This window comes from Brassica oleracea, chromosome C7 (assembly GCF_000695525.1).
Source record: "Brassica oleracea var. oleracea cultivar TO1000 chromosome C7, BOL, whole genome shotgun sequence".
NCBI classification, from domain to species: Eukaryota; Viridiplantae; Streptophyta; class Magnoliopsida; order Brassicales; family Brassicaceae; genus Brassica; species Brassica oleracea.
In genome coordinates, this window is record NC_027754.1 from 22,091,349 (window position 1) to 22,108,941 (window position 17,593).

At 38.4% G+C, this 17,593-nt stretch overlaps 1 protein-coding gene across 1 annotated transcript; it reads right to left on the minus strand.

The window, feature by feature from the left end:
- Nucleotides 1-2,791: 2,791 nt before the first annotated feature.
- LOC106302851 lies at nt 2,792-3,928 on the minus strand. Its single transcript, XM_013739259.1, has one exon. It carries the CDS (start codon nt 3,926-3,928, stop codon nt 2,792-2,794), a length of 1,137 nt encoding a protein of 378 aa, XP_013594713.1.
- Nucleotides 3,929-17,593: the final 13,665 nt, after the last annotated feature.

Genomic DNA, 17,593 nt, shown 5'->3' on the forward strand with positions numbered 1-17,593 from the left:
TACCTGCGTTTATATAGCTCTTCTATTAGACAAACCCTAATAGAAAAGGGAAACATAAGACTTACTAAAAAAGGAAGTTTATGAAAAAGGAAATAAAGCCAAAAACCCAAAACGTATAAGCTAAAGGAGTTATGATTCAAATGCCTCATGTTGGCGCCAATGATGATGATGATGCTGCATCAGGTCTCCCCGGGTGAGAAGGATTCGACCGCGAATCTGAACCATTGGTGTCGGAAACAAAACGAGACAAATACTTGACATTAAACACATCAGAAGTGTTAATATCAGCAGGGAGACGGAGACAGTAAGCATTGTCATTTATACGTTCCAGGACTTCGAGCGGACCTATCTTCTTGGCTTTGAGTTTGTTGTAAGCATGAGTCGGCATCCTATCCCGTGTAAGATATGCCCAAACGAAATCTCCAACTTCAAATACAAGACGACGTCGGTGCTTATCCATATGACGTTTGTAGTTTACCGAAGAAGCTTCTAAAGTCGTGATGGCTTGCTCATGGAGATGCGTGAATGAGTCGACAAACTTTGCTGCATCGCCATGAATGCGAGTATGATCCGGAAGAGTAGAAAGATCGACTGGAGCTCGAGGAACTGTTCCATAAATCACCTGGAAAGGAGAGAAGCCTAAACTCCGGTTAAAAGCATGATTGTGGGCAAATTCTGCTTGAGGCAACTTCCCATCCCATGTTTTAATGCTATCACCAACTAAGCAACGCAAGAGATTCCCTAAAGATCGATTCGTCACTTCAGTTTGGCCATCGGTTTGTGGGTGATAGGCAGAGCTCATATCGAGAGAAGTTCCCAAAAGCTTCCAAAGAGAACGCCAAAAGTGCCCAAGAAAACGCAAATCTCTGTCGGAGACAATAGACATAGGCAATCCATGTAAACGGTATATCTCCCGCAAGAACAAAGTAGCTACCTGTGAAGCGTCGGTCGTCTTCTTACAAGGGATGAAGTGAACCATTTTTGAAAAAGGGTCAACGACGACGAAGATGGAATCAAAACCTCGTTGAGTGCGAGGAAGGCCAACCACAAAGTCCATACTAATGTCTGTCCATGGTTGTGTCGGAACATGTAGAGGCATATAAAGGCCAGCATTCGAAGAAGTTCCTTTAGATGTCTGGCACACGACACATCTCTCAATAAATCTTTCCACATCGCGGCGGAGAGAAGGCCAAAAGTAGGAAGTGGTGACGAGGTGTAAGGTTCGATCGCGGCCAATATGACCTTCGCAATGAAGTTCCGTAATGAGCTGCAACCAGAGGCTACAATCAGGAATAAAGAGTCGTGACCTGTAGAAAAGAAACCCTTCGTGCAAGGTGTAGTCCACAAGTGGTGTGCCTGATTACAAAGTTGCAAAGATGTTACCAAAGAACGGATCACTAGGATAAAGATCTGCAAATGTGGCGAAGCCGGGAACTGATGTGTGAAGAACCGTAAGAACAGAATGCCTGCGACTTAAGGCATCGGCAACTCTGTTTGAAGCCCCCGAAGTATGCTTGATGACAAATGTAAATTTTTGAAGGTATGCTATCTAAGATGCGTGGCGCGACGAAACTTTCCCTTGGCTGCTTAGATGTTTCAATGCATCATGGTCGGTATAAAGAACGAATTCTTTATGAAACAAATATTGCCGCCAATGTTTGATGGCTTGTACGATTGCATAAAACTCGATGTCGTAGGTGCTGTAACGAAAACGTGCACCAGCTAATTTCTCGCTGTAGAAGGCAATGAGACGGCCTTTTTGTCTCAAAACAGCGCCGATGCCGGTCTTTGAGGCATCGCAATGTAGCTCAAACACCAAGGAGAAGTCCGGGAGAGCAAGGACTGGGGCAGAGCAGAGTTTGTCTTTAATGACCAGAAAGGCCTGAGCAGCTTCCGGAGTCCAGACAAAGTGTCCATCGCGTATGCAGTCAGTAATAGGTGCCATAAGACTACTAAACTGTGATACAAAGCGCCTATAGAAGGAGGCAAGACCGTGAAAGCTGCGAACCGCGGTGATCGTGGTCGGTGATGGCCTTGACTGTAACGCAGAGATCTTGGCAGGATCAACAGCAAGTCCCTGGGCCGAAACAATATAGCCAAGGAAGTGTACTTTAGAGGAGCCAAATTTGCACTTCTTCAAGGTAGCATAGAGCTTATCCCGACATAATACTGTGAGAACGTCTGAAAGGTGGCGCACGTGTTCCTCCAGTGACGTGCTAAAGATCAAAATATCATCGAAGTAAACTACGACGAATTTCCCGATGAAAGGACGCAATGCTTGATTCATAATACGCATAAAAGTACTGGGAGCATTAGAGAGGCCGAAAGGCATGACAAGCCATCCAAATAATCCTTCGCGAGTCTTGAAAGCTGTTTTCCATTCATCACCAGGATTGATTCGTATCTGATGATATCCAATTTTCAAATCAAGCTTAGAGAATATAGTTGCCTTGCCGATCTGATCCAGTAGGTCGTCAAGACGTGGAATCGGAAAACGGTAACGGATTGTAATTTTGTTGATAGCTCTACTGTCAACACACATTCTCCAAGAACCGTCCTTCTTAGGAATGAGCAAGGCAGGAACCGCACAGGGAGAGAGACTCTCACGAAGAAATCCTTTTGCCACGAGCTCCTCCACTTGCCGTTGCAGCTCTTCGTGTTCGCTTGGGCTCATACGGTAGTGGGAACGATTTCGTAATGCTGCGTCTGGAAGGAGATTGATGCGATGCTGGATGTCCCATAGTGGTGGAAGGCCTTCAGGTAGATCTTGTGGGAAAATGTCGGCGAAGTCTCAGAGGACTGTTTTAAAGGCTTCCGGAACTTGCGGCAATTGCTGAGTGGCTACTGGTTTGGTAACAAGAACCAGAACCATGTCTGCGTCATGCATGGCGTCGATAAATGGCTTTCTGTGGAGGAACATGACCGGCTTAGGTGATGGGAAGGTAATGGTTTCAGGTGTAGGTTTCAACACAAGTTTGCGGTTTGCAAAAGTAAAGGTGTATGTGTTGAGAAAGCCGTCATGAATAACGCGTCTGTCATATTCCCATGGTCGTCCGAGAAGGAGGTGACAAGCATCCATAGGCGCTATGTCACAGTAAACTTCATCTTGGTAAGTCGAGCCAACAGAGAATGATACGAGAACACGTCGAGTGATGATAAGGTCATGATCTTGTTGTAGCCAAGCAAGTTTATAAGGAGACCGGTGCGGTTCATCTTTCAGGTCAAGCTTCTGAACGGCATCAGCAGCAATGACGTTCTCAGTACTACCTGAGTAAATAACAAATGTGCAGACCTTACCATTAATTGTACATCGAGATTGGAACAACCTCTTGCATTGTGGAAATTCCATGTCTGAGCGAGGTGCAAGACATGATCGACGTAGAACAAGAAGCTGTCCATTATCAGGATAGACTTCTTCTTCTTCTTCAGTAGGTTCCTCATCGTAGATAGGAGCTGGATCATCGTCTGCTTCTTCAATGAGGAGACCGCGACGAGTTCGTGAAGGACAGGCAGACTGACGATGGCCAAGTTCGCCACAAGAGAAGCAATGTAGGCCGCCATGGCGTTGTTGTTGCGTGGTGGTTTCAGGCACAATCGCTGTTTCTGTTTTGTTAAAAGTGGTGTCCGGGGTAGGTGTGGTTGTCGAAGCTGCTGTTGTTCGGTTTTGTCGTGAAGTACCCCAAGGCTGAGAACCAGCACGAGACTGATTTTCTATAGTTATGGCCTGTTGATGGGCTTCATAGATGGATTGTGGTCGGAATAGGTTCAGAGTAAACTGTATTTGTTGACGGAGTCCTCCAATAAACCGCATGACAAGTTGCTCTTCAGAATCTCGAACCTCCACCCTATTGATCATCTTAAAGAATTCTGTTGCGTATTCATCAACAGTGCGACTGCCCTGTCGAAGATTCTGCAATTTCTGAAACATCAATTGATCATAGTTGTAGGGCAAAATTTTTTTTGCATCTCGCGTTTAAGCTTGTCCCATGTGGAGATTTTTGGTTTGCCAAAGCGAGCGCGAGCTGTTTTGCTCTGTGTCCACCAGGCGGCTGCACGATCGCGAAAACTTATTGCAAGGAGAGGGACACATTTGTCGAGCGGGACTTCCTTGAACTCGAGGATTTCTTCGATGGTGACAAACCAGTCGAGTAATTCTTCTGCGTTTGTGGAGCCCTTAAACTCCGGGAACTCGATTTTAAAGCTATACTTCCATGCTCTGCCGTCGTGTTCTTCATCGGAATCAGAGTTGTTATTGATGTTGCGGTGACGACGAGCTTGTTGTAGCGGCGCAAAAGGATTGTCGTCTCTTCCTCAGAGTCCGCGGGGATACTGGTTCGGTTATTACGGCGAGGGCGAATCGCGAGGGTGGCGTTTTGTGTTGTAAGGGTGGCTACAGCGTCCACGAGGGCCGTGACTTGAGCCTGAAGGTCGTTGACGGCTTGTTGGGATGTGGGTAGATCGTCATCAGCGTATTGCTGAGAACGAGTTTTATGAACCATCGTAGTGGTTGAGAAAGTGTCGGAGCGTAGCAGAGCTCTGATACCAACCTGACACAGCGTACGAATGGGTGAACGGTCGATCTAAGAATTTAGGGTTCTTCGAGACCTGTTCTTGGATCGATCAAGAGTTTCTTTCGATAGCTTCTTGAGACCAACTTCCTGTTTTGATGAATTTAATCGAATCTAGATAAGCGATAAAAGCAAAGCTCTTCTTATTATAAAATCAAACATATCTAGTATCTCAGCTTTAGCTGCGTTTATATAGCTCTTCTATTAGACAAACCCTAATAGAAAAGGGAAACATAAGACTTACGTAAAAAAGGAAGTTTATGATAAAGGAAATAAAGCCAAAAACCCAAAACGTATAAGCTAAAGGAGTTATGATTCAAATGCCTCATGTTGGCGCCAATGATGATGTTGCATCAAAAGAGAACGAACAGAGGTAGCGGGCTTAGATGCACCTTGAAGGTGTGCCATCTTGGTGGAGCCCTGAAGAGCGTTGCGACGTTTCTTTTTAGGAGGCATTCAAGTAGAGAGTGAGCAGAGGGGAGGAGGGTTCTCGTTGGAACGGCGTGAGGCCGACCGACGGCGGAGATAAGGGTTTCGGAGCCTTATCGCCTATAAGAGTTGCTTGTATGAAATTTAGATGATTTTAATTATTGTTAAGTTTCAATTTCTCGCTTTATGGTCTCAGGTCAGACAAAACTCGAGCCAGTAAGATCACACATATTATGGCTGACATTTGTAAAATTCAAATATATTTTATACAATTTTTTGGTGAAATATACATAAGCATAAATACATGCTTCTATATCATCTGCCACATTAGACCATACACAATGGATGTGTCGAAAAATAATTTCAGCGGTTGAACATAAAAAATGAAGGCACTGAAAGATTTTAGAAAATGGTGCGGCTTACTTGTTGAATAACAGGTTGAATGAATAGAAAATGAGGTTTATATAACTGAGTTGTTTTAACATAAAAAAACAAAACAATGTTATTTCTCATGCGACCAAAAAGAAAGTAAAGGTAGACTACTAATTATTTTTAAGAGAAAAAAATAATAGGTGCAAGTGTGAATATTTTATTGGTTGATAAAATAGTTAAGATTAATTTTATCCCAATTTTTTTCACATCAATTATCTTATACTAAATTATATATCTTTAAGAAAAATATAATACCTAAATTTATATTTTTTTGTACTTTATAAATAGAGACTTGGTTCATTTGATTTTGACAAACATACTTATTATTATAATAATAATATTGTTTTCAATAAAAATACTTATTTATTTAATTAAATATGTGAAATGAATTAAAATGTTAATTAAATTAACACCTAAAATTCTGTTAATTATTTTTAGAATCATTTAAATCTCGATGATTGCCAACAATATAAATTTATTTAAGTTGTAGTTGTTTAGGATATTTAAAAGTATTTTCAATTTTCTGTTATTGTAAATGTATATAAAATATATGATAAAATTGTGGGATAATGTGTTCGATTTTATTAAACACAATTATTGTAGATATAAAAATTGAATGAATGTTGAATTAATATGCGAAAGAGAGAATATGATGTGGAATGTTAAAAATATATATAATAGGTTGTTAAATATTTGTAACCCTTGTAGATATAGTCTTAGCTAAATGTTTTGATATGAATGGCACATGTAAACCAACACAGATTTATTAAAAATAAAAGAAAAGTTAAATAAAACATATTCATTTTACTAATTTATTATTTTCAAAAAATTTTAAAAATATATATTTATCTTATAAAATAAATTTTATATTCCGTAAAACAAAATTAATTAATGATTAAATAATTAAGCCAAAATTTTAAATTCATTAAATGCAAACAAGCAATGTAATTAAAAGGGATGTATTCAACTTAGAATAGAATTTTAAGTGATTTGTAAGTGTCTACTATATCTATCTATTCCCATTTAATCAGTCTCTGCCTTGATATAGCACACTGGAAAGTTTTGATGGTTTAATGGAAGCGAGAAATATAAGAACGAGTCAGTCGCCACTTCACTCGGAGATAAATACTTTCATTTGGGCAATGGAATGCATGAGAGATCTAAGACAGTTTACTTTACATTTGCAACAGATTGTTCTCAGTTGGTATAGATGGTTCCAGAACTAAAAGAATGGTCAACCTTTGCAAGTTATTTGGAAGACATAAAGATTTTGAAGAGAAGTTTTAACAGCTCAGAGCTCATTCATATACCACAAATGCAGAATTCAAGGGCGGACAGTCTCACAGACAGTGCACGAAAGCAACCGTTGTTTGTTGTCCATATGGATGCAGAGTTATCAGTTTGGTTTGCAGATTATATATGAGTATGTTTATTTTGCTGACAAAAAAAGAAATCAATTTCTGTCTTTGCCATTGACGGTAACCCCTTTACGGTACAACCGTCTCGTTTCCTTCTTCACTAAGGACAAATTCACTGTTCTTCTAACAAGAATTTGAAATACTCATTTAAATTTTACTGTTATTGATTTTGACATTTCATAAATTATTCTGAAATCCATTGTTTGTGAAAATAGTTTAAGTAGTGTGTTTTTAAAATTTTCAAGTGATTTAAAGTGTTTAGATAAAGTTTTTTAAGTTACAGAAATAAAATCCTAAAGACCTTTTAGAAAAAAATAAAAAAAATAAAATCTAAATCTCATTGTTTTAGTCAAGATTCTAAAGTAGTCTAACAAAAATCATATTAAACTTTCCAATTCATATAAAATCATCTAAAACCTCATAAAAATCAAGGGAAATCTGCCAAAAATGACATAAAACTTGAATTTAAATGCAAAATTATACCCTAAATTCAAGCAAATGCAAAACTAAACCAAAAGAGTAGTGAAATTACAATCATATCACCAAAAAAAACCTTGTAATCACTTTTACGATTATGACACTGCGAAACCTTCCCAAATTAGTGCATTTTACCCTTTTGAACCACTCCATATATCTTACTGATCTACATGTTGTTACAAATAAACATTGGTAACAACATGCAGTTACAACATTTAACCATAAAAACAAATCGTTACAAAAAAAACCAAAATGGTATATGGATATATCTGCAAGCTATAAATTAGCAATACGAACGAATAATTATTGTTATGATAGCAAAAATTTGTTTGGGGAATTAAAATAGACAGAGCTCAGCTAAAATTTACAAAATTAATTGATTCAATATATTTTTAAGACAAAATAATAAACTGATTTAAAACAACTATTAAAAATAGATATTCTTAGTTCTACTATATAAATTACCAACATTAACCTAACATCACTCATCAAATTATCTTATTTATAATTTTAAAAGAAGAAAGTGCAACATTTTCTTAGAATTTGTGATAACTAAATACATACGTCATGGGAATTCACAAAAAATCAAGTGTTTTCATAACCATAATTATGATTATGGTAGTGTTTTCAGCACACATTTCTCATTCAATCAATGTAGAAAGGTGTATCAAAGATTGCATTCCAAATCAGTGCATGAAAGTAATTAAAAACCCTGATCTAAACATATGTAAAGAAGCTTGCGAGAAGTTTTGCAATAGACAACCAAACGTCCAAATGATTGTTCCTCCAGAAGGCGATGTCGGTGTTTTTGGTAGATTAAAATGCCTTTATTATAAAAATTGCCGTTGATTCAAATTATGAATATTATACGTTTTCGTGTATTCTCTATAAAAAATGTATGTTTGTATCTTTTTTATTATGTACCGATATATTACTAACTTGTTTATTGTCTTTGTCAAATAATATATATATATATATATATATATATATTTTCTTTCCAGCTGCTATAAAATTTATAAAGTTATTGTATACATTTTTAAACAATCAAATTACTTATATTAACAAACAATAAAAATCAAACTGAATTAGATATCACAAAATGAATTACAATTATTGAAAGACTAATAGAAAACATGGACATACAAAATCTATTAATAAAGTGACATAATTATTAACAAAAATTTAGCTCAAAAAAATGTGACATGATTTAATTTGTTAATAATGTTGCTAATATAAGGAGATAAGAACATTAAAATCACAGTAAGGGCAGAACACAAGTGTTGATCCAAAAAGTGTTGTCCAAGAAAAAAAAAAGACTGTTGACCAAGTGAGAATATTACGATCCCGTAAATTGATAGACTGATATTTTTTTCATCCTTTAAGCTATCATTTTTGTCAAAAAATATTGTACATTGTCAAATTTGAAAAGTAGTAGGGGCGCAAAATCGTGATTGAAAATTATATAACAAAATAATTGGAAACTACAATATTAATTGATATATTAAAACGTTTACAAAATTGTAAACAGAATCGAGATTTTATCTCTTTCTTTAACTCAAAAAATCATTTGTAATGTATGACAGATCTATGCGATTTTTCAATCTCAAGATATATTTACCATGAGATAGGTTCGTAATATCCGAAACATAATATATCAACTTAACAAAATAATATACTCCCCAAACTTACACTAAGAAGAACACTTGGGTTTTTCCTGGAATTTGTTTTTTTGCATTTTTAGCCAAGTGTTCTTCTTAGCGTAAGTCTCGAGAGTATATTATTTTTTTAAGTTCATATATTATTTTTTGTATATTGTGAACCTGTCTCATCACAAATATATTTTGGGATTGAAAAATCGCATAGATCTGTCATACATTACAGAGGATTTATTCAGTTAAAGAAAGAGATCCAATCTGAGATTCTGTGATTTCTTCTATTTTCTTAAGATTTTGTAAACGTTTTATATGTCAATATTGTAGTTTCCAGTTATTTGTTATATAATTTTCAATCATGATTTTTGCGACCCTACAATAAGTCTTATCTATCCTTAACTTTAGGATTTATAGAATTCCATACTACTTTTCAAATTTGCCAATGTACAATATTTTTTTGACAAAATTGATAGCTTAAAGAATGAAAAAAAAAATATCAGGCAATCATTTTGCGGGATCGTAATATTCTCACTTGGTTAACGGTCTTTTTTTTTAATCTTGGACAACACTTTTTGGATCAACACTTATTTTCTGTCCTTACTGTGATTTTAATGTGCTTATCTCCTTTTTTTTTTTTTTGACGTCAAAAGGCCATTCTATTAATCAAACTTGAGCTGGTCTGGGTAACCAAACCGGAATAGAACAACCAATAAAAAGTAACTCCCTATGGAAGGATCTTGCAGTCTTAGCTAAAAAATCTGAAATCTGATTACGCGCCCGTGGAACATGAATGATGCTGAACTCCGGGAAGCATATCTGTAATGTCTCTATTCTCTCCAATTCTGTCGCAAAGCTTGGCCAATCTTGAGGGTCCTTTATCATTGCAATCAGCTCCTTGCAGTCTGTCCCAAAGCTCTGGCATCTTGAATGTTGAAGCATATTTTCCATCGCCCACCCCAGTAAGATCCATCTAGCAAGCATATATTACCCAAACGTATGACTTGGGCTATCTCAGGGATATTAGCTTGAACCACTGGTTGTAACACTGGTTGTACCGCTTCGTTAGCATCAAACCATGCTTGACATTCACTCTCTGCGTGTCGAACTAGCTCCAATGGATCTCTATCTATTCCTCTGAAGAGTTTGTCATTTCTAGCCTTCCAAATATACCATAGTATCCAGGGATAAGGATCTCTGTCTCGTTCTGGCTCGATGATGCTATTTTTCTTACAAAACAGATAATCCATATTTGTATAGACACTTGATACCGGAAATATATCAGGGCTTGTTGGAATCGATGATAATGACCAAACTTGAATAGCTGGCGGACATTCAAAAAATGCATGGGTCACAGTTTCCTCTAATTCTCCGCATCTTGGACAGTAATTGTCACACCTCATATTGCGTCTTGTTAAGTTCCTCGTTACTGCCACATGACCAGTCAACAATTGCCATATAAGATGACATATCTTCTTTGGCGCCTTTACCTTCCAAGCAAAGGCTTGGAGCTTTGTGATGCTTGGCTCTATAACTTCTTTCTCTGCTGCTGGTTTTAATACATTTTGTGCCACCCAATAACCAGATTTAACCGTGTATTGGCCATTCTTTGTGTAGTTCTAGCAGAAAGTATCTCGACGATGAGTCGAGCTTATGGCTAAACTCCTTACGAGAGGTATGTCCTCAGGGATGACATAATTCTCCAATAGACCAATATTCCACTCCTTCGATGCTTGATCAATAAGATCACTGGCTCTCATATTAGGGTGCATGGCTGGCGCTATGGAGTTAGCTGGTCTCGCGGGGGTCGTTGGAATCCACGGATCTTCCCACACCTTGACTTCATATCCTGAATGTATTTTCTGTCTGATCCCTAATAGTAACAATTTCCTGGCTGCAATAATGCTCGTCCACACATAGGATGGGTTGGGAGCAGTATTCACTCTTAGTGGAGAACTCAATCTATAGTATCTTCCCTTCAATACCCGTGCAATTAGAGAATCAGGGAACTGAAGTAGCCTCCATAATTGTTTCGCCAACAGGGCCAGATTGAACTCATGGATCATACGGAAACCAATTCCACCCTCCTCCCTTGGTAAACAAACTTTCTCCCACTTCGCCCAGTGTATCCCTCTCTTTGGTGGATTTGAACTCCACCAGAACTGTGCAATGGCACTAGCAAGGTTTTCACAAATCTCTAGTGGGAGCAGAAAAGTAGACATAACGTACGTCGGTAGAGCAAGCAAAATGGATTTAATCAACACTTCCTTACCACCTTTTGAGAGCCATCTGCCTGTCCATCCATTCACTCTATGCATCAACTTATCTTTCAGAAATGCAAAGAGTTTGCACTTAGATCCACTTATGTCTTATGGGATACCAAGGTAAGTTCCCATTCCTCCTTCATTCTGTATTCCAAGCACATCTTTAAGCTGTTATCTAGTAGCCGCATTAATCCGCTTACCAAAGAGTAAGGAAGATTTATCAAAATTAATACATTGTCCAGACGCTTTGCCATATTTCCTGACTACTTTCATTACTTCTTCACATTCACGGGGCTCCGCCTTACAGAAGAAAAGGCTATCATCAGCAAAGAGAATGTGGGATACCGATGGGCACGCGCGTGTAACGCGCATCCCTGTTATCTTCCCTTGGTTCTCTGCATGATTGAGAAGACTAACGAGCGATTCCGTGCATAGAATAAAAATGAAAGGAGACAAAAGATCCCCTTGACGTAATCCTCTCCCTGGAACAATATTTCCTCTTGGCTCACCATTGATAAGGACCTTATATTTCACCGACGTAATACAACGCATTATCCAGGCAATCCATTTCTCTGAGAACCCCATTTTGCGCATGACAGCTTCAATAAAGGGCCATTCCATCCTATCATATGCCTTACTCATGTCTGTCTTGATAGCCATCCTTTTACTACGTCCACTAGGTTTAGTTCTAAGAGCGTGGAACATCTCCTGAGCAATCATAATGTTATCTGAGATCTGTCTCCCAGCAACAAAGGCTGCCTGAGTCTCCGATATCAGTCCTGGTAGCACTCTCTTTAATCTCTGGCATAAAACCTTAGAGATTATCTTGTAACTGACGTTACATAATCTGATGGGTCTAAAATGGGCTGGGCCTTGTTGTTTTCGGGATAAGACATATATTTGTATCATTCAGTCCATTCGCCATCGTCCCCTCGAAAAGGAATTTATTAACCATAAGAGTTAAATCATCCTTTACAATATCCCAAAATTTCTGATAGAAAAGTGCCGTCATCCCATCTGGACCTGGGGCCTTTTCCGGATGCATAGCAAAGAGCGCTAGTTTGATCTCCCATTCAGAGACCGGAGCTGTAAGGTTGTCGTTCATATCTCCAGTGATCGTCGATGGAACCTGAGAAAGTGCGTCTTCAATATCTTCTGGATCCGATGATTCAAAGATCTGTCTAAAGTAACTAGTAGCAATGGCTACTAATCCTTCTTCGTCCTCAACTATGGCTCCATTCGCGTCTAGGAGCTATGTAATCTTATTCATCGCTCTCCTTTGCTTTGTTAAGGCATGAAAATTTTTTGTATTTATGTCCCCTTCCCTCAGCCAAAACACCCGACTCTTATGTTTCTAGAATAATTCTTCTGCTTTAAGAGCATCGGAGAGATCCTTCAACGCTGCTGCAATTTCCTCAGTTGTTGCATTATCATCAGCATACAGACCCTCCACTTTTTCCTTAAGCTCCTCCACTAATTTGGCCGAGTTCACATTATGTTGTCTCCTCCATTCACTCAAGGCTTTTCTGCAACTGGAAATATGTTCCATAATAGTCGCATTAGGAGGAAGATCAGGAGATTTCCATCCATCAAGAATAACTTGCCTTAGCTCGTCATCATCCAGCCATCTCTTATCAAACTTAAACTTTTTCGATCTCCTTATTGGCTTTATGAGTATGTCTGCAAGGATCGGACGATGATCCGATCCCCATAGCCTCATATACTTCACAGTCGAGTGAGGAAACTGTTCGTGCCAATCTACATTTCCCACTGCTCTATCTAAACGACATCGAACAATTGCTCCTCCTGCTCTCTTCCCTACCCAGGAGAGCATATTCCCCTTAAAAGGAAACTCTAACATCCCACAGTCATTAAGCATCTGCTTAAATGGAAGGAATGAGCTATCAGGACGTTGTCGCCCACCTTCTTTCTCATTATGACCTGTGATTTCATTAAAGTCTCCTATCATGAACCAAGGTCCATTTCGTGTTGTTGAGAAACGCGTAAGACGTTCCCAAACTTGTTCCCGTCTTTCTAGTACAAGATCCCCATAAACAAACGGCATATAGACTTTTATTCCATCGATGACTGCTGCAATGTCAATCATACGGTTATTTGAAAATAAAACATTAACTCTAAGTTCATCCATAAAAAATAAAGCTAAACCTCCGCTGAGTCCAAGTGGCTCAACAGTAAACAAATGATCAAATCCTAAGTCGGCCTGAATGTTTTGCAACAACATCCTTCTGTTCTTCGTCTCAGAAAGAAACACAAGTCCTGGGCGATGCTTCTGACACATCTCTGTAAGGCGTCGAACTGTGAGGTCGTTTCCAATCCCTCGACAGTTCCAACTGAGTGTCTTCATATCTGACCGTGGGATGAGTTTTTGGAACCCATCAATCCTTCACTTGTTGACGAACCACCCCTAAGCTTTTTTGAACTTTGGTGGTGGCGCCTAGATTTTCCTGCATCAGCATGAGAAGAAGACGAACGCTTCCGCGGAGATCCCCAACGAAGAATCTCAAATTTTCTGCTCGAAATGCCCAAAGAGACATTTGTTTTTGCGCTTTGTCTCTTACTTCGGGTCGATTTATCAGCCGATCTTTTTGCTTCCTTGAGCGAAGCTCGACGCGAACTCGAATCCTCCATCTCCGTAAGCTCGAGGCCTAAAAGATCATCATTTCTCACGCCGCAGTCCATCATCTCTCCATCGTGCTGATCAGCAATCTCCATGTCACTCAAGGCACCAATGATCTGGCCATCCCCAACTCCATCTTGCAGCTCTTGATCGCTTAAGGCAGCAAAAGTTAGAGATCGAGTAGATTCCTTAACACGTTTGGTTACATTTTCTTCCATAGGATGGTCAGCCCGAGATGGAGTAACAATGGTACTGGCCAGCCTCCTAGTCACCGTAATCACTGGTGATCGCTTTTCATCAGTTTTGCCATCGCTTCTCGAGACCACAGGTTGTTCATATGGAACACTTTCGCGGCTATGAGTAGCTAGTTCCCCTCGATACCCTGTTTTCTCACCTAATGATTTCTGTCTCCAGGTTAGCGCAGGTTTGCGGTCATATGGACCTGTACCCACACGTGATCCACCATATCTATTACTCCTTGAATGATCATCCCGTCTGCGTATGATTCGATCCGAATGAGAGTTCCGATAGTTACTTTCCTCAAGCTTCCTATCGCTATCATATCTGGAGCTACGGGATGGGTTGTATCTGTCGTGACTTAACTCCACACGGTAACGAGGCTGCGGCTTTGGTTGATTGTTCCTTTGGTCCGAAGGGACTTGCACTCTAGCGAACACATCTTGCCGCTCTATCTTAGGTTGTTTCCTGACCTCCAAAGACGGGCAATACTCCTTTTCATGCGTTCACATACCGCAGGTTTAGCAATGTTTGAACAACATTTCGTACTTGATCTCCAGCGTGACCTCATCCCCTTCCGGCGACTCAGCCTTACGCGTGAACTTCAGAGGTCTACGGGTATCCACATCGATAAGCATACGGCCCTCGGTGTGTTCCACTTTGTCGATATGTCCCAATCTAGAACCTATGTTCCTCAGATTCTGATCAGTCCATAAGTGTAGAGGGATCCCTATCAGACGAACCCAAAAAGGGATTATCTATGGATAATCGTCGTGGACAATGGGCTCCCATCGGACCAGCACCACCATGCAAAAGTTGAAGTGGAACGGTCCTTGACACAGAACCGATTGAAGATCTTCTTCTGTGGTAAAGTTAAAAAGAAACTTTCCATTACCCAAATCATTAGCCGTGATGCGGTCAGCTAACCCCCAATGCGATGGCATTTTCTGTAGTAGTTTCTCGACGTTTTGTTTCTTTGGATTAAGGATCTTTCCAATCAATGACAAGCTGAATTCATCAAGGATTGTCGGATCATTCTGACTAGTCAGTTTAATTGGTTCATCATCATCCTCGTAAAGTATTCCTTTCCCCTTAATATCCGCTATGTGAGTAGAGCGGTTCCTATAAGAGGACCCCATGTGACGGTCGTAGTGATCAGGTCGCTAGGACGTAAACGCGAAGAGATCTCCAGTGATCGTTACGACAAGGATCGTTACGAGCAGGAACGTTATGAGCAGGATCGTTAGGAGTGGTGGTGCAATATTACGATCTGGATACCGCTCAGAAACGGTGAATGAAACTGCAATCTCGATGAAGATCACGATCTGGAAACCGCTTAGAAACGTCAATATCGGTGAAGAACCAAGATCATCCAAGAGAACCTTTGATGAGAATGAAAACTTGGTGATGAAGAAAGTGCAAATGCGGGAGAATATATGCCGTACCCTTAATCAGATGACAAAGATCAATCTGATGATGCTTAATCGGCCACCTAGGAGTGGATCGATGCGTTGAGATGATGATCTCAAGAAGGTGTCGCCATTGTCGCCGCCAGAGCTCCTAGGTTACCTATTTTTTTTAACACGTTAAACATGATGCGCTATCATCTCTTTTACCTTTGGTGGTTTTTCATGTGTCATTCTTTCTCTGTTTTGTGCTTATCTCCTTATAGTAGCCACATTAACAAATTAAATCATGTCACATTTTTTTGAGCTAAATTTTTTAATAATTACGTCACTTTATTAATACATTTTGTATATCCGTGTTTTCTATTAGTCTTTCAATAATTGTAATTCATTTTGTGATATCTAATTCAGTTTGATTTTTATTGTTTGTTAATATAAGTAATTTGATTGTTTAGAACTGTATACAATAACTTTATAAATTTTGTAGCAGCTGGAAAGAAAAATATATATTTTTTTTTTGACAAAGACAATAAACAAGTTAGTAATATATTGGTACATAATAAAATAGATACAAACATACATTTTTTATAGAGAATACACGAAAACGTATAATATTCATAATTTGAATCAACGGCAATTTTTATAATAAAGGCATTTTAATCTACCAAAAACACCGCCATCGCCTTCTGGAGGAACAATCATTTGGACGTTTGGTTGTCTATTGCAAAACTTCTCGCAAGCTTCTTTACATATGTTTAGATCAGGGTTTTTAATTACTTTCATGCACTGATTTGGAATGCAATCTTTGATACACCTTTCTACATTGATTGAATGAGAAATGTGTGCTGAAAACACTACCATAATCATAATTATGGTTATGAAAACACTTGATTTTTTGTGAATTCCCATGACGTATGACTTTAGTTATTTCTAAGAAAATGTTGCACTTTCTTCTTTTAAAATTGTAAATAAGATAATTTGATGAGCGATGTTAGGTTAATGTTGGTAATTTATATAGTAGAACTACTAATATCTATTTTTAATAGTTGTTTTAAATCAGTTTAGTATTTTGTCTTAAAAATATATTGATTCAATTAATTTTGTAAATTTTAGCTGAGCTATGTCTATTTTAATTCTCCAAACAACTTTTTGCTATAAAAACAATAATTATTCGTTCGTATTTCTAATTTCTAGCTTGCAGATATATCCATATACCATTTTGGTTGATTTTATAACGACTTGTTTTTATGGTTAAATGTTGTAACTACATGTTGTTACTTATCAGTAAGATCTATACAATGGTTGAAGAAGGGAAATGGACACAAACAAGTTTCTTTTTTTAAACCACATTTGAGAGACCATCGTCATGAATGTTCCACCGCACCATCACATCACAACCTTGTCTGTGTCCAATAGTTTTAGGGTTTGAAAATTTTCCTGTCCCAGATACCTAACAACAACATCTGAATGTGTCTATTTTAGTCTTTGTAATTTCAGCTATAAAACTGGATTTTGCTTAACCACCGGTGCAAATTAACACCGCAGAAGATTGAGGCACAACACTTTTCACAGATCTGATTCTTCATGCAAATCATTCAAAGATCTGAATCATTTGTCGAATCTAAGATATAGAAACCTCGCTCATAATTAGGATTATACATATATGAAGAAACAAGCAAGCATAACTAAGAAAAACAAGAAAACCAAACCGGAATATGCATTTAAACTTTCTCGTGTAAATTATAAAAAAAATCAAGCAAACAAAGGTGAGGGAAGAGAAACCACAAAAGAACCAACCAATTCGAGTTTAAACTCATACCAAACAGAGAGGCGAAACAGAGCTAAATACATACATACATATAGATCCGGGCAGCCGGACTTAATTTCATTTGTCGAAGGGAAATCTCTAGAGAGATATCAGAGAAGATTGAGAGAGATGCTTGGTAAAAAATCATTTGAAAATCACTTTGACATAATTTCATTTGCTATCAATTATGCTAATATGAAAAATAAGCACATTTAAAATCATGGTAAAGACAAATAAGCGTTAACCAAAAATGTCTTGAAATTTTAGA